The sequence below is a fragment of the Malaclemys terrapin genome, chromosome 17 (assembly GCF_027887155.1).
Source record: "Malaclemys terrapin pileata isolate rMalTer1 chromosome 17, rMalTer1.hap1, whole genome shotgun sequence".
NCBI classification, from domain to species: Eukaryota; Metazoa; Chordata; order Testudines; family Emydidae; genus Malaclemys; species Malaclemys terrapin.
In genome coordinates this window covers 7,738,722-7,757,013 of record NC_071521.1, presented here as the reverse complement: position 1 = coordinate 7,757,013, position 18,292 = coordinate 7,738,722, and the positions used below count along the sequence as shown (strand labels likewise).

The 18,292-nt window shown below is 43.7% G+C and overlaps 1 protein-coding gene across 2 annotated transcripts in view; it reads left to right on the top strand.

The window, feature by feature from the left end:
* COL5A1 (collagen type V alpha 1 chain) overlaps positions 1–18,292 on the top strand; it is a 244,922-nt gene that overhangs the window by 160,523 nt on the left and 66,107 nt on the right. For both annotated transcript variants that reach the window (XM_054007167.1, XM_054007166.1), the window contains exons 21-28: positions 1,208–1,261; positions 2,968–3,012; positions 4,066–4,119; positions 5,232–5,276; positions 6,475–6,528; positions 9,406–9,450; positions 12,770–12,823; positions 17,847–17,891. In XM_054007167.1, the coding sequence (XP_053863142.1) occupies positions 1,208–1,261; positions 2,968–3,012; positions 4,066–4,119; positions 5,232–5,276; positions 6,475–6,528; positions 9,406–9,450; positions 12,770–12,823; positions 17,847–17,891 (396 nt within the window). The remainder of the gene's footprint in view (positions 1–1,207; positions 1,262–2,967; positions 3,013–4,065; positions 4,120–5,231; positions 5,277–6,474; positions 6,529–9,405; positions 9,451–12,769; positions 12,824–17,846; positions 17,892–18,292) is intronic.

The window sequence follows — 18,292 nt, the reverse complement described above, 5'->3', positions numbered from 1 at the left end:
AGATTCATCAACCTAGCTAGCTCCTTAATACATGTCTAAAGCAATAACTTCTGGGTTATTAACTTCTTAAAAACATTTATGTGCTCAGGTATTACAGTAATGGAGAAGACATTTGGATGACAATAATGCACACATGGAAACTATTTTTAAATGAGTAGTAGAAAAAAATGGCTGAGGGCCCAGTTGGGAGAAGGTAGAAATTATAATCTAAGAAACTTTGGCTGATATATATACTTCCCCAATCTGCATGAACATCTTCTAATGCCATCAGCCAAATCCTGCTCCCATCAAAACCAATGCCAGTTTTGATGGTAGGGTATGGCCCTTTATGTTTTACTGGTGGCACCTTAGAATTTGTTCCTGTAGGCATCTAATTCCATTCTGCTGTCATTTGTTAAAATCCCTGAAGCCAGTTCAGTCCAGGGAGTTGTTTTTCGGAGGCCCAGGCATGCAAAGATTTAAGCACATGGGTATTTTCCAGCCCTGCCAAAATACGCAGACTATCAATGGTAACATTAGTGACCAGTTGTACTTAAGCTTCAGTCTTTCCAGGCTCAGGCCCATGCACTCTGTTTTAATGTTAAAAACTATCGTGTTTTATCTTGTAACCTTTTATTTTTACTCTTCTGTTCTGTCCATCAATTAAACGTACTTTTCGTCCATGACAATGAATGAAGGTATCGAAGGCTACATCTAGACAGCAATAAAACCCCCATGGCAGTGAGTCCCTGAGCCTGGGTCAGCTGACAGGCTCGGGCTTAAAAATACCGGTATAGACATTCAGGCTCATGGGCTCTGAGATCCTCCCCCCTTGTGGGGTTTCAGAGCCTGAGCTCCAGCCTGAGCCGAAACATCTGCACTGCTCGCAGCCTGAGCCCTGGGTTCCTGAGTCACTTCCCCCGAGCGTGGTGCGACGGGTCTTTTAGTTCTGTGTAGATGTAACAAAGGGCCTAGGTTTAAAAATGTGGCATTCCACAGACCCATATGCCCAGTCTGTCTACCTAGGGATCTGTCTGAGATGCCTCGCTTTGAAAACTGAGCTTCCAAGCGTGGGCTTTGGCTGGGCAATACTTTTTTTCCCCGATTCTCTTAAGGCCTGAGCCAAAGCCCATTGAAGTCAACGGGAGTCTTTCCATTGACCTCAGAAAGGCTTTGGGTTGGGCTCTTCCTAACTGGAGCGTCTAAGCGTATTTGTTTCCGCCTGCAGGGACCCCGAGGTTTGCTGGGACCAAAAGGGCCACCGGGTCCCTCAGGACCGCCGGTAAGTTGCACAGACCACTCCACATACCTGCTGTTCTGCTCAATAAGTTCTGCTGAGTTCTCCAGTTCCAGCTAGCGTGTCCCACTGAGGCACTCAGGCAGATAATCCAAGAGGATAATTTTATGCATCTGTGTTGTGAAAGCAGGAGGTAGGGTGACCAGACGTCCTGATTTTATAGGGACAGTCCCGATTTTTGGGTCTTTTTCTTATATAGGCTCCTATTACCCCTCACCCCTGTCCCAATTTTTCACACTTGCTGTCTGGTCACCCTAGCAGGAGGCGTAAAGAGAGAGTTAAAGCTCTAGTGCCATATTCAGCCCTGCTTTGAGCCCAGCTTCAGTGGAGTCACACCTATGCATACCAAGGTGGAATTTGGCCCATAGAGTAAATTAAACATCTAGCCCAAAGTTGAAAGGAAGAACATAACTTATTCCCACTGTGGCTTTTCTATTAACTTTTGCCTGCGTGTTCTGAAGCCTGGTTTAATATAGGTTTTTTTTTCCTGCTTTTCAATCTAAATCCAAGAAAAGAACATGCAGCTTTTCAGTCAGGCCTTTTAGGGAGATAGAAGCATAGAATCCCAGAGTAGGAAGGGACGTCAGGTGGTCTTCTAGTCCAACCCCCTGCTCAAAGCAGGACCAGTCCCCAGACAGATTTTTGCCCCAGATCCCTAAATGGCCCCCTCAAGGATTGAACTCACAACCCTGGGTTTAGCAGACCAATGCTCGCCCCGGTGTAAGGACCAGCTCTAGGGATTGTCTTGGGTGATTGATCCCCAAGACTTCAACACCCAGTGGCTCTAGCTGTTATTCCCTTCACTGGCAACAATCATAGATTCTTATTCCCTTCATGGACCAGCTACTATAAGAGGACATGACACCCTTAGTCAGTGAGTTCAGAGGCCTTCAGCTTCCACTGAAATGTGATGGGAGTTGAGGATCTGGTCCCTAAAGTGGCTTGTTTAGTAAGAGTGCACAATAAAAACTGATCTCTGGTCCTGTGCAAGGAATCAACCTGTAGAATGCTGGACCCCCAGCTGGTGCTTTCTGATTGGCTGTGAGCAGTGATGTCATAGACTCACCTATGAGACTCTGAGAATGTATGAAGCTGAATTTTTTCCCCTGGTTTCCATATATAAATTCCTTTCATTGCCGATGTAAGAGGCTGCATTTTCTAAAGGACTGCAACATCTCTATGGGGGGTCTCAACCAGCCTTCAGCAAAAACACCGTCAAAAACACAGTGGGTCAAATCCTCACCTGGTGTAAATTAACATTGCTCTGCCTACTTCATCCATTGTCTTCTAATGTGATATCTTTTGGCCCACCATTTCTATAAATCTGTCCACTGTTCAGAAACAATCTTCCTACAGTCAATATACTGTATTTGCACAATGGTGCTGATTTTTCTCTGCAGGCAGGTAAAGCCAATGGAAAAAATGTTGAAATGGCCTTTGGAAAACCCCCCCCAAAACTGAATAACCCAACAAATCAAAATAATCCAACAACCTGGCATGAATTCTTGGCACTAGCTGCTTTGCCAGGCACCTTTAGAAAAACATTCTGTTTCCACTCAGCTGTTCCTTTTAGTCCAAAGGGCCACAGAGTATTTGATTCATTTTTACTGCATCTTCCTGCTATTTTTGGCTCAAAATAGCCAGATGTTTTCTCCATTTAACGCTGTTTATTTTTTTTAATCTCTACTCAGGGTGTGACTGGTATGGATGGACAAACAGGCCCAAAGGGGAATGTGGTAAGTCTTCACTACTAACATCTATCTAGGTATAGTCAATCTTACATTAGATTTGTAATCAGTGTTGAGTCCCTGTTGATTTCAAAGCCAGTACAAGCCATGGAGAATATCTTCCTATGGTTAATGGAGGTGAATTTATTATAATTTGCAATGAAATTACATATTACATCCCTATGAAGAGCAAACATTTTCATCGTGATTTATGCTGTTACACCAAACGGCAAAATATAATCATTAAATCAAGAAAGAAACTATATACTTTGTAGTTACAGGAGTCAAATTCACCTCTATGCAGAGGAGCCAATACAAAGCCTAAACATGGTTTAAGTTGGACTTATTTATTGTATAGGCTGGTCCTCTACAATGGTCCTTCACCCATCAATAATGCCTCCCCTGAGAAGACTGCCATATACACACGGGAGGCAGTGTTGTCTAGTTGTGAGACCAGGACCCTGGCAATCAGAGCTCCTGGGTTCTTTTCCTGGTCTTGCCAAAGACTCAGCCTGTGGGATCTTGTACTCCTCACTTGGCTATGGCATCTAAAGTGAGGGCTGTGATCGTAATTCATAACTGGGCTGTGAGGATTAATTATTTGGCTTGTCGACTCCTTGAATGAAGGGTTACATACTTTTACACAAGCCCATAAGTGTGTATATTGTGTATGTGTGTAAGAGCAAAGTATTTTTTGATTATGGTTGTGATTTAAATAACTCTACCTGCCATGTCAGCATGCACAAATAAAATCTAGGAAGAAATGGTGTCTGTGGCTAAATAACTGAACTCAATAGCATTTGGTAGCGGGTATAGTCTGTTTCCAGCAGTGGCCACTAACAGTGCTTTGGAGATAGGCAGTCACCGCCCTCCACAATTGAGAATGATGAATCCCTTCCTGACCTCAACAATAATAGTCAGTTTACACCTAGTCGCATGAGAATTCATTACCCCTGCTTTAGCATGAATAGATGTGTGTATAACTGTTGCCGATGCTATGCGTGGACATTATTTCTCCTATGGTTTTGAGCTCCCTTCAGCTCTTGCTTTGCTTCCTGGCAGGGTCCTCAAGGTGAGCCGGGGCCACCAGGACAACAGGGCAATCCAGGTGCTCAGGTAAGGCAAGAGACAGCTCTGCTCCTTGATAGGAAAGAGTCGGGTTTATAGTTCTGTATGCACTTTGCCTCCCATCACAAGTCCTGACCTGCAGAGTGGTTCAGATTGGACATCGCCAAAAAAAAGTGTTGACTAGCAATAAATGCATTTCCTAAAGGCGGAGCCTGGGCGCTAAGTCTAAACGACTTCATTCTGGATCCACATTTTGCAGCTGGCTCCTGCTGCTGTAATGGACTGAAGCCAGATCCAAGCATCTCCTTGACTACGGGAGTCAGGTATCTGGCTCTAAATCAAAATTTGCTGCACAGTGTTATCTCTGATTTTTAATGTAATCATTATGGAAGCAGTAGGGTCCAGTGACTGTAGGACTAGGAGTCAGGAGACCTGGGGACATAGTCTTCAGTGCTGATATTGAACTTCTGCGTAACCTTGGGCAAGTCACTTCCCATCTTGAAAACAATACTTATCATAGGATCACAGGACTGGAAGGAACCTCTAGAGGTCTCTAGTCCAGTCCCCTGCACTCTTGACAGGACTAAGTATTATCTAGACCATCCCTGACAGGTGTTTGTCTAACCTGCTCTTAAAAATCCCCAATGATGGAGATTTCACAACCTCCCTATGCAATTTATTCCAGTGCTTAATCACCCTGACAGGAAGTTTTTCCTAATATCCAACCTAAACCTCCCTTCCTGCAATTTAAGCCCATTGCTTCTTGTCCTATCCTCAGAGGTTAACAACAAAAATTTTTCTCCCTTCTCCTTGTTAACAACCTTTTAGGTACTTGAAAACTGATACTGCAGTACTCCTTCCTAGGCAGTCATTTCCCATTTTGTATGTGTGTATCTGATTGTTCCTTCCTAAGTGGAGCACTTTGCATTTATCCTTATTGAATTTCATCCTAATTATCCTCATTTGTAAAGCACTTTCAGTTCTATGGATGAAATAAGATATCTAAAAATGAAGTGTTAGTATCTTCCGTGAGACATTTTGATAACTATTGGAAATACCAAGTCAGTGAAAATGTTAGGATGCTACACTGAGGTGCTGCAAAATACATTTAGAATGATTAATTTGTTTCTTAATGCCCCTCCCTTTTTTTCTTTTCACAGGGTCTTCCAGGTCCACAGGGTGCAATTGGTCCACCAGGCGATAAAGTACGTTAATACACTGCAGCTGTGACATAAGTCAGCTGTTGCTATTAATATGCATTTGCCTCGTCAGATACTTCCCTTTCCCTCATGCAACATCTGTTTACAGCTGTATGCCTTAAAGTTTAATATCTCCTGCTCCAGACAGGGCAGAGAGGAGGAAACAGAGTTTGTCTCTAATTCATAATATTTGTATTCACGTCCCATTTTAAGAGAAACATTTTGAAGACAGCCTATGTAAAATGTTAGGAGATGACTTAAAAGTGTTTGTTTCTGAGGCTAAATATTCAGAGATGTATAAAGGGATAGCATTTGTAAGAGCATGGGGATTCAGATAATTTAATGAGGATCTTCCCCAGGGAGATGGGCCAAGTTACACCGAGTTTCCATTTTTGCTTATTATACTGCTCTCACTGAACTAATTCTACCCTCCCACCCATGCAACACCATGGACTTTAAATCAGGCAAAATGTTGCCCACTGGAATGACCGGGACTAATTCATGCTCCCAAGTGCATTTGCATAACTCCCACTCCACCGACTTCCTTGGCATGTATCATTGACCCCAACATGAGAATTCCCCTTATTGTACAGTATTAGGGGATCGTTGACCAAAGGCTGTCCAGGAGAAAAATGAACAGAACGGATTATACTTTTAAAGGACAAAGGCGTTTCTTGTTCAATTGCTGAGTTACACGTGCAAGTTGTGTCAGTACTGCCACTCACTGACATGGTCACGGGATCGGGATTCCATTTATGAAAGGAAAGTAAGATAACTGTATTCAAACAAGAAGGGGTAGGAGATAGGGCAGCCCCCCATTCTTTCCATTTGTCATAATTGTTGGTTTATCTAGTATGTGATTTTTATGCTGTGTGGGCCCAGTTTTCCAGCACCCTGAGCCTCGCGTGGTCATTGACATCAGTGCAAAATGCCGCCCAGTCAGGATGATAGTGCTTTGCACCAACCGTGCCCTCAGTTTGCACTGGTGCGAAAGATGGGGCAGGATCAGGTCCTGCTTGTTGAGCTATTGCATCTTTCTTAAAGGATCTACCTTTACATACAAGATTTGCGAGACCAGACTCAGACAAAGCAAAAGATGGGCCTGAAACATGGGGCCCTTTGTTCTCTGACTGTCAGTGTTTAATAACTTCATGGGGACACTTTTTTGCTGCAGTGATTCTGATTGTTGCTGGGTATTTTTTAGGGACCTCTGGGTAAACCTGGTCTTCCTGGCATGCCCGGTGCAGATGGCCCTCCGGTAAGTAGTCTGTTCCTAAGGTACCCCACCCTGCTTACCCACTAGGGACCTGATGCTGTATCCCTATTGCACCCAGCCTCCTTGGGAGTTCAGTAGCACTCAAGGTTTACAAGATCAGGCCTCAGTCCGAATTTACACAAACGTCTCAGCCACGTTGCAGGGTTTGGTTCTCCTCTAGCCCCACATTACCAGTCTGGTTCTTCTGTGTGTCGCGTAGCTACTTCAATTCCCATCGATTCTAGCCAGAGTGGCGAGTGCTCAGCAGCTCTCAGGATTGGCCCAGTAATAATCATTTTCAGCAAACAACGTGGTTAGTAAGGAATGGGCATCGTTTTAACCCACACTATGGCTCCTGCTAAATCCCAGTAGTTCCGCTGAAATGCATGCTTGAGTGTATTGAACGGAGCACTAGCACTGTGAGTGCATCTCAAACCAGTCCCTGGAAAGGGGGCGATGCGTTTACCTGGACCATAGGGTTGAATTCAGTTGCTGTCTCGATCCCCGCCTGTAGTGCTTAGCACTCCGAGGGTACGTCTACACTGCAATTAAAAACCTGCGGCTGGCCCAGGCCAGCTGACTCAGGCTTGAGCTATGGGCCTGTTTAATTGTGGTGCAGACATTCGGGCTTGGGCTGGAGCTCGGGCCCTACACCTCAATTAAACAACCCTTTAGCCTGCGTCCGAGTTGGCTGGCCGGGCCAGCCATGGGTGTCTGATTGCAGTGTAGACATACCCTAAGTGCTGCTGCAATGCAGTAGTAAGAGCAACCTGAATTTCACATTCGAGTTCTCTTCTAGCAGCCTCATGATAATCCTACTGTAAACATTATCCGTTCTTGGAAGCTGCTGTTGAAAATCTCTGGCCTTTAAACTCCATCTAATTTTTTACACACTGAGGAGACGTCCGATTTTAAAAGCAACAAACGTTAAACGGGTACATTCCCTAACGTAAATGCAGAACATGCTGAAAAATTACATTTTCTATCTGGGGATTATCCTTCCCACTCGGGGAATTTAGCCGTCTCAGAAAAATGTTAGTTGAGTCAACAGAACAGAATATCTTTAAGGCTGTTGCTCTTGGTGTGAAATTCTCAGAGCAGCCTCCGTGGAAGCTTCTCAGTTATAAAATCTGTCAGGTCCAGTTTTTATGTAGACTAAGGGTCATATATCCTCTTCAGGGTGCACACGCAGCTCCATTTGTTCTCATTGGGAACGATGTAGCCTGAAGATAGTCTAGGGCAGGTTTTAAGTGTGAGTGTTGCACTGTCTTAAGGAATAACAGGATGCCCAGATGCTCTGTAGTAATTGGACTCTGAAGATCTATGGCATTTACTAAATTCCTTTTAAAAATCCCCCAAATCATATAGCATCTCACTGCAAGACCCAACAAAGTCCCTTGTCAGTTATTGATCACAGGGCTGGTAATGAAGCTGCACTTTTTCAAATTGGTGACGATATTGTATACAGTGCAGATTTAGACCTCAGCCGGGACTTCCGTTGACACCCACCGCTGCCCCGATAGATCTAGAGATGAGCAAATCGGTGCAGGCATAGTTTTGTGCCCACAGATGTGTATGGGTGTCGTTGATGCCCTTTAGATATCTGGCTACATCATGGCACCTTCCAATATCAAAATAGCAGCATATATTTGTGAGTCTGAAAAGGGAGGTTGTTGTTTTTTTTTAAAATCAGATCTTTTGTATGAAATCCTGCTGGTCTGACATTCTCCTTTATGCAGGGTGATCTTGGGAAATGGTTTATGGTTATGCTTGTTAAGTGGTTGCAAGAAGGTCATTGGCGTGTTCAGACAGGAGCTCGCTGATGAAAAACCGACTTACAGCAGAGGTACTTAGGGCTTTAAGAGCCTGTGGTGTGGTCTGGGTGCCCTCATGTTTCTTTCATATGAATGTGCATTATGTGCCACAGCTAAGAGGTTAATGTCTCTGTGCAGACACTGCAAACCCAAAAGGGATGTTTTGCCTTGGCAGTGTGTTTGGTCCTTTAGAAAGCAAATCCGTTGCAAAGGCACTCATTGGCTCGTCACAATGCTTCACTACTGCACTGTGCTTGATTAGAAGCAATTTTTCAGGATGGAAAATGGTACTTTTGTTTTGTACCAATAGAAATCTCAACAAAAGGCTTCTAAAGACACTGAATAAGAATGTGTTGGAAGCTACAGGACGTTGGGTTATTCAGCTCCCAGGCCCAAGAAGAAAGCCGACCAGTGTCCAGACAGTCAGCATGCAGTGGGGATGCAGGTTAACTGAGTGTCTATCATGAGATTGTGCAATTGATTCCAGTAATTAGCAAATGACTGCAGTGTGGAGATCTGACCATCACAGCCTTCCCAACATACTCTCCAGGGTTGCACAACTGGATTTTTTTCCCCATCACCAACCTAATGATAGCAAATATCAGGAGCAAAAGTGGCCTAGTGATTAAAACACGGGAGTGGGATCCAGAACTTCTGAGTTTTACTCCTGACTCTGCCATGGACTTGCCGCATGGCCTTGGGTGTGACATTTAGCCACATTGTGCCACAGTTCCCTCGTCACAAAATAGATACACGGCTAGTTGCCCAACTCGTAGAGGTGTTGCGAGATGTTATTGATATTTGCAAATGTCTTGTGCTGCGCAGATGCAAGGTGGCGTAGCAATGTAAAGTAGAATTCCACTAAGGGACCACTACAGTCCCCTTATGTTGGTGAGCACTCATGCAAGTAGAGCAGTTGACCTCAACGGTACCACTCGCATGAGTAAGTGCTCACTAATGTGTAAGGATCCCCTTGGAAATAGACCAAAACTAATGGTCCGTTTCCAAATCAGTGATCTGATTATTAATCTCCTCTCTCTGGTTTGTCTGTCTGTTTTATTAATAGGGTCATCCTGGCAAAGAAGGTCCTCCTGGTGAGAAGGGGAGTCAGGTATGTGTTAACTAGACCCTCATCATTCTTATTTAGTGTCACTGAACGTGGAGGAAGATATTAATCCCCATGCAATGTTAGGCGTTGAGCAGATGGCATTCAAGCGCTCTGGTCAGTTCTGAAGGAGAGAGGCCTTGTCTACACTAGGAAGGATTTACTTAGATCATTATACCTGCAAACTGGCACTATACCAGCAAATTGGTACTGGACTGGTAGAGCTATACCAGCAAACCCTCCAAGTGGAGCTGCAGCTCGTAGCAGCAAGAGTTCTTTTGCCGACATAACTTATACCTGCTCCCCGAATGAAATAAGCTAGACTGGCAAAAGGACGTTTTTGCCGGTATAACTGAATCTACATTAGGGTTTTGCCAGCATAGCTATGTCAGATAAGGAGTGGGGGGGGTAGGGGGGAGAGGGTGCGTGTTTCACACTCCTAAGGGACATCGCTGTGCTTGCAAAACTTTTGTTAAACATGTGCTGGGAGAAGGTCACATGACTTGGCTGTACTGCTTTATGAAACACCAATGAGAAACTGTAAAATAAGTGGGCATGGACTGGCAGACGTGGCAAGAATAAGAAGCCACCAACCCTGCTCCTAAAACCAAGTTCAATTCATCTGTCTGTGTGTTTCTTTTAATGTTCTTTCTACTTCTTCCACTTTCTGTCTTTGTCTAGAAACAAAGGTACAGAAATATTACACACACACACACACACCTCCCACTCTCTGTTTGGAAATGTCCCAGGAATGGTGATCTTGTGAGACTTGCAGCTCATTTAGAAATCTAGATAAACTTGGACATTTTTCCTACCTGAACCTTCGGAATCTAAGATGCGTTTTGATTGTTTTCTCACTTGTGATTTTGGCCACAGGGGATGAGGAGGAAGGAGTCATGGGACAATTGCAGCTTGTCTATAAACCTGTAGTTGCACCAGAGATCTGGTTAGCAGCATTGTCTACCCCAGCTCTCCTGGCAAGCAGCACTGAAAAGCTTCCCAAACATACAAAGAGAAACCTGTGAAGGGGAAAGCTGTTAATCAGACACAAATAAATATCCTCAGTGCTGCAGAAAATTATTAAAAAAAAAAAAGTAATGTTCTTTTCTTTCTAGTTTGCCCCCATGTCAAAATCCCTCTTTAACAATATTTTAGAAAACATTGCTCAGAGTCCTTGAATTATATGGTTGTTAGTTTGTCTGGGAGATTTACCATCTGTGTTCCTGCTGTGTCCCATTCAGTTGAAAAACATTACATTTGTCAAAAGTCTTTTATTACAGTTCCGTCCGGCTTGATTGAAGCTCACCCTAGCATTGCATAGGTACTGTGTAGAGCAGGAAAATGATGCCTGCAACCTTGACGGGGGCCATTCCTCCAGCTGGCATCACGTGAGGCTAGGAATTCAAATGTTCATGTCTGTAGACTATTAAAACCCAATAAACAGTCCTGCGCTCACTTGCTCTGCTGGGAGACATTTCGCAAACATCAGGGAGTCATCGGGTGTCAGGGTAAAAGTCCAGATCCAGGCTATAACTTTCTCCATGAGTTATTACTTAAGCAATTATGATCTCAGAGCAGTGTTTGTGCTGCAAGATATGTTCCAATTGACCCTAGCATGAGGTCTGAGACTCCAACAGACCCCAAGAAGCATAGATCCTTCAGCTCGATCTGGCTGTCAGGATGGGAAAAATTATCCAGAACTCTCTTAAAGAAATGGAAGAGTATTTTTCAGTTAGTTGAGCAAAAGAAAAAAAATTTAGTTGAAAATGTGATTGATTTACCGAGTCTCAATACAGCACTATAGCGATGGCGCAAGGTACTTACAAAGTTACCATGGAGTCTGTCCATCCAGGTTTGGCAAGAACTACAATTCTGCCCTTGGAGTCAGTGATGACTAGATGGATTCATAGTTTTGAATGCTAAAGGGACCATTATGATCATCATAGTCTGCCCTCCGGCAAAATCCAGGCCAAAGAACCTCACCTGAAAATGTCTGTATCAAGCCCATAACTTCTGTTTGAGCTACAGCTCATCTTTTAAAAAGACATCCAGTCTTGACTTAAATATTTCAAGTGATGGAGAATCCATCACATGCCCAAGTAAGTTGTTAATGACCCTCCCTGTTCAAATTTGCATCTTATTTTTAGGCTACATTTGTCTAGCTTCAGCTTCCAACCATTGGATCTTATGAATAGAGCCATCATTATAATAACAGTCCTAGAAATCGGTGACAAGCTAGACTTGAGGGCATCCAATGCATCTCCTTGTACATGAAGAATTGGTCCCCGTTGCACATGTGCTAATGTTTCGTGCTATTTAGGTTCACATGTGCCACGTGATGGGGTTTCTGCTGCTTCCCTTGGGAGTTTATTCCACATGTTCTGGTGTAGATCTCATTATCTGTAGTTTTCTGGATCTAGGGATCCTAGGCTCGTAAGTCCCATTTTCAAAAGTGATGCAGGAATTTACAAGTCTAAATCTCATCAAAAGTCCTAAATCACTTTTGAAAATGGGACTTAGGCCCCTAAGTTCCTTAAGCACTTTTGAAAGTTTTACCCATTAAGTCTAAATGTTCACTTTTTAATTTTATTCCATTGCTCCATAGGTGCTGGAACTAGGGGTGCTGGGGGTGCTGCAGCACCCCCTGGCTTGAAGTGCTTTCCATTATATCCGGGGTTACACTTTGGTTCAATGGCTCTCAGCACCCCCACTATACAAATTGTTGCAGCACCACTGCATTGCTCCTATTTTATTACTCTTGAAGCTAGAGCTAGTTGAGGGGGAAAAGAGAAATTCACATTTCATGTAATTACTTCCCCCCCTTTTTTTTCCAAAATTTTGACAATCTAAAGTTTTCAAATTTGACACTGCTACACCTTGAATTTTGAAAAATTCTGACCAATTCTATAGTTGGTTGGAAAAAGGCAAGAAAAGAATTGTGAACATTTCAACCATTTTTTTCTTTTTACAAATTTCATCATGACTTCGAAATTCAGCTTCAACCTGCTCTACCTGAAACTAAGCAGTGAAGTCACTTCTGCCATTGCAAAGCGTTGGTGGATCCTGTGTATAAAACTTTTTCTTTGTAGCTAATCAGTATAGAAGTCGCACAGCTGGTGTCTTCTGTCCTGTGCTCAGACCACAGAGCAACACGATCTCTAAGTTAGGTTTCCGTAGCCTCTTCTAAGCACAGCTGACCTCCCATATGCCTTCCATTCAACCAGCCACACATTTTCCTGTGCAGTTCAGGACAAATAGTTTATCAAAAAGTTCCACCATTGCTGTATCTTAATGTTGTTTTGTCATTGTTGTTTTTAAATCACAGGGTCCAACTGGCCCTCAGGGCCCACTTGGCTATCCAGGACCTCGTGGCGTCAAGGTAAGGAAGATGGGAAGGCAGGAACACACACCTGCGTCTTTATTTCTGAGCTGAATTCTGTGTTTTCTGTTCGAGGTAGAGGAGGCCATCTTGGATCTCACTGAGTTTGACAGCAGCCCCTAAGAAGGAATTTCTTCTACTTACTCTTAGCAAATCTTTCTCTGGCTTAAAAAGGGTTAGCAACTTTGGTTCTATGTAAATGGAACTAAGGAATGGTCATATAAAAGGGGTAGCGCTTCAAGAGCACTGGAAGAAATCTAGAAGACTAGGTGGTGACTCAGTTAGTTGGGGGGAAACCTAGAGGTATTACGGATGAGTCTAAAGGCTACCCGGCAGCATTACCACTCAATATGGATGTGATACCTATGGCAGATATGTTATCAGTGAGCCTAGAAGAAACTTAGATGTCTTACTGCTGAATGTAGCAGAAACACTGAAGCACTAGTGTTCAGTCATACTTAACATTTGATTAGTTCCTTTGGCCTGACATATCAACTCAGGCCTAGTAGACATAAAGCTCCACTGCTTTCTGGAAGAGCTTCAGATGGATTTTTATTCCCATGGAACATGGCACAGTTCCATCACAATCACTTGCTGTTGGAAAACAAAACAAATCTCCGCCTGTACATGAAGATTTTAACAGGCTGTGACTGTTAATGAAACAAAATAGCCCAATATTAAAACAAAATACAGTGTGTCTGTGTGCGCAGAGTACTCTGAAATCGTGTTATTTGAAGCCAAGATTTCTCTGCGTGTGATTTAAACTCACATCCCATTCTCTCTCACTGAATTGAATTGCAATTCTTCAGCTTGCTCCTGATATCTGCAGTATGTGTACATTGATAAGAAGGTAGTGGGTATTTTCCCCTACCACTCTGATTCTTAATCCTGCATCAAAATCGGTTAACTTTGCCCCTGATCTAACTGTGAAACTGCAGGGTTCCATGCTCGTGGATGTAGATACTGGATGAAAGGCTAAAGATGAAGTGAAAACTGATTCAAACCCTCCATACATTTTCCCAGCAGCACAAAGCCACTCACTCTTCCATTTCCAAAAATTTAACTAGATTTATTTAACCAAAGCATGTTTTCGTCTCATGTCTTGCAGCGCAGCAGATTGAGACTTAGTGGTCCATTAAGGAATGGTTTTCCATTATGCTTACTGCTAAAGTGGAACTGTTCCTCATTATAGTGATATAGGGAAAGTGTGTCGTCTGCACAATCCTCGGTGTTTACCAAAAATGTTTCGGTTCCCTCAATCAGCGTGCTATTAATTGAATAAAGCTTCCGTTCTGGGAATCAAAGAACAGTGTCTCTCCTTGGACTTGCCATCATCAATCATTAGATCTTGTCCATCTGATTAGAATTCTCTCCTGCTGTATGAATTCACTGCACTTGAAATTCACTTGTATTTTTTACATGCAGGAGGGGTTGGGGGAGGACATTAAATATATCTTGGGTAAAATTAAATTCATTTTTAAACAACTCTTTTTGTTGATATAAGAGTTACATTGCATAGTACAGCTATGAGATGTGTGTTCCCTGGGGTGAAATTCTGGCCTGCTTTTCCTGAGGGAAAATCAGTGTGCAGGAAGCTTCTTACTTTTTGCCCCAAGCAAGGCAAGACATGGGCCTAGCAATGCTTTGAATGACAGACAAAGGGACTCGATCACGCCTTTGACCCCCTCGGCTGCTATCAGCTGCAAGCACAAGGGGATGCAGCGGTAAGGCACACTGCTGAATCTCCCACCTTCCATTCCTTAAACCATTCTGCCTTGACCTTCCATTGGGTCCCTGATACCCAGCTTCCCCCTTTCCAAGTGAGTCTCATGTGCTTAAAGGCAGAATTTGGCTCACAAAGTCCTCAAAACTCAGAATAGAACTTGCAGCCCCAAAGCCACAAGAAACCACAGCAGCCAACTGAGAATTAGATCTCAGAATCCATTAGTATTGACTGTCTCATATATTGATACTCTCCAGTCTCTCGACAGACACACACAGCATGATCAATCCACTGCAGCTCAGTGAGTACGCTGGTGTTAAATCACAGCAATGATTTGCAGCTGCGTATGGCCAGGCTTCCAGATTTCCTTATTGTCCAGGGGCATCTCCTCCTCTGTCCTTCGGCCATCAGCGCCTGAGTAGCTAGACTCTGGCAGCTCTAAGCAACCAAGGTCAAATAGACAGGGAAGCGTGAAGCAGTTGCACCAGCTAGATCTAGATGTAGTGCAGGCAGGCACTGGATGTAAACTTCCCATATGCACTGCCATAGCATCTTAAGGAACTGTGCCCCATGTCACAACCACTAAAATAATCTGTTAAGTAGCTAAAATAATCTATTAAAAATTAAGGGCAAAATTCCACCATCTGATGCATGTGCAGGACAGTGAGAGGAAAGGGAGCAGGGTGGGCGAATCGTTGCAATACTAACCAAAAAGTGCACAGGCTAAATTCTTAGTTCATGCTCCGGCTCTGTTGTGCCACATACGTAGTGTGCAAGATCACATGCTTACCTCAGGCATCTCGGTAGGAGGGACAAGTACAAGATGTACTTGAAACCCCCTCAATTAGATATTTAGATTGTAAGCTCCTCGGCGCAGAGACCATCTTTTTGATTCTCTGTTTGTACAGCGCCTAGCACAGTGAGTCTTGATCCAGAACCAGGGCTTTTAGGTGCTACAATCAAACAATTAATAATAATATGTCATGTTCCTGACATCTGTATACTTTGGACTCACTATTCATTCTTTCCCTTTCCTTTCCATTCTGTTCAATGCCCTAGTGTTGATTGATTTAAATATCCATACATAAATAAACCCAAAACATTTGGCAGGGGTAGAAATCCTGCTTCAAGGCATAAGCCAACTTCCCTAAGTGATAGAGGTTAGGAAGAAATTTTTCCCCGGGAGCAGGTGATTCCTTAACCGCCTATTTCAGGGTTTCCTTCACCTGCTTGTGAAGTAGCTGGTACCGGCCACTGTTGGACACGCGATGCAGGGCTAGACGGATCAGAGCTCTGATCCAGTATGACTGCTTCCTGTTCTCCAGTTTTCCTAGGCATTCTTCCCGGCCAGTAGCCCCTCTCCCGGATGATCAGTCATCTCATTCCATACTGCTGTTCCGCTTACCTCTACTTATTCAGTACAGGACCAGTGATTCCGAAAATGGGGGAGTTGCCCTGCATTCATATAATTAGTGAATGTGGTGCTGCATTAATAACGGACAGGTATTCTCGGGCTTCATGCTTTCGCATTCTGGTTTTAGCTTTATATTCGCTACGTTTCCCCCCCCCCCCAATCTCTAACACCCCACTCCCCCCCACCCCGCTTTCCCGACTCCATGTTGTGGATCTTAGTGTCGGCAGCGTTTTGATTAGATGTAATGGCTTGGGAACTGAGTACAGGATAATAGCAAACAAGGAGACAAGTCAACTCCAGGGGAAGGAGTGCTAGATAATACTTGACTGTCTCTTGAATCCCAAGACTAGTACTATCATCAGTAAAATTACATCTTCTTCACCTTGTCCATTTAGTGCTAAGGATCTCTGCTGTTGGAGGCTAATTAAGTATCAGAGTGCTTAAGAGTGTCCATTCAGTGTCATTTCACAAAGAGGCAATCATAGGTTACATGTTATGCTTCTTCAGATCCTAGTTGCGCTAAAGATTTATCCTGATTTCAAAGCCGGCTGGGCTGTGTAGGGATGACTGCTGTGCTGAGTTATTGTATCAGGCTGGGAGCATAATGTGTTTTTACCACAAGAGGGCACTTGGCAAACTGAGTCTCAGTCGAGAGCCTGCCGGCTTTAGCCCCTTGTAATGTCTTTCTCCAGTATCGTGACCATCAATAAACGGCATGAACGTTAAGCATGAATTAGAATGATTCTGCTCTGCCCTTGCCAGACATATACAGATGAATAGGTGGTTTATAAATGGTCTGAACATTTTCATTTGACTGCAGTGTAATTATGTCCATTCATACTTAGCTGAGGATCTGGCACTCAGAAAACAATCGCTGCTGTTTAGTTTGAAGTCCCACCTCAACTGGTGGATCAGTACGGAAGGGTGGAATCTTGGCCCCATTGAAATAAATGAGGATTTTTCCCGTTGACTTTCAAGGGTACGTCTACACTGCAGCTGGGAGCAAGCTTTCCAGTGTGGGTAGACAGATGTGCTAGCTCTGCTCAAACTAGCAGGCTAACAATAGCAGTGTAGCCAGGGATAGCATGGGTGGTGGCTTGGGCTAGCTGCCCAAGTATGCTGGGAGGGTTTGTATTCAGGCAATTAGCCCAAGCTGCTGCCTGTACTACCCCCGGCTATTTTTAGTGCACTAGCTTAAGCGGAGCTAATGTGTGTCTGTCTACCCATGCTCGTAAGAGCCTTTCCAGCTACAGTGTAGATGTTTCTTTGAGTGCAATTCATTCACTCCTACAGCCAATGCACCATGGAGGTGAGTGTCGCACTAAAAAAGAGCCAGAAATCTGCAGACTCTCTGCTGGGTGAATGCTACAAAGTAATAAAGGAAGATGTTGTGAATGTGTGTTCAGTATTTTTTCAAATGACGTCACTTTGTCTGTACCCCTTTTGCACTTACCTAATATCTTAGTCAGCTCAGTTTACTGGCAAGAGATTTTGGTGAAAGTTGCCGATTTTAAAGTGAATTTTTGGAAAACCTTTTCAGAAAGCAAACTTCCAATCATGAATGTTCTCCCTGGAAACTTGATTCTGACTGTTACATTCATCTTATTGAGAAATGGAGACGTATCACATGTCCCTTCTGTCCAATGAAATCAGCTCAAATTTTGAATAGCAAATATTCACAAATCAGCAACAGACCAAAAACTATTCAGCAAATAATTATAAACCACGAGTACATTTAGGAAAATCACAATCTGCACAAGGACAATTTGGCAGCAGAGAGTGAGGCAAATTTCACTATTGTTAACGATTCACCCAGCTCTAGATATGTGTATGCTTTACCTTGTGCAGGTGTAACATTGTAATGTGCCTCTGTATTTTTTCCTAAGGGGGCAGACGGTGTTCGTGGCTTGAAGGGCACCAAGGGTGAAAAGGTGAGTTACCCCATTCCATTGGAGGAAGATTGCCTGTGTGTGCAGTTTTGCAGACCTGCTTTGCCAATGTAGGATCAAGTCCTGGGAGACATACACGTATGAATATTTCTGCTGGTGAATGGAGCTGGACTGTCAGTCCTAGAAACAGCTGCTCTCTATTTATTCCCAGAGCAGGCATAGCGTAGACATCCTCCACAATACTCAGCCAGCATGTCTCAACTCGGAGCTGGGAATAACGCAGTCTCCATGACCTACTCGGTCTTTGGCCCGACTCCTGAGGCCAACCATTAGTATTATTATTATGGTTTAAATACCTTAGAAGGGAGGGGAGTCTAGTTTCATGTTGGATTTCCCCCTTACACTGGTAACTGAAGCCCACTGCTTCGTAACTAATAGCAAAC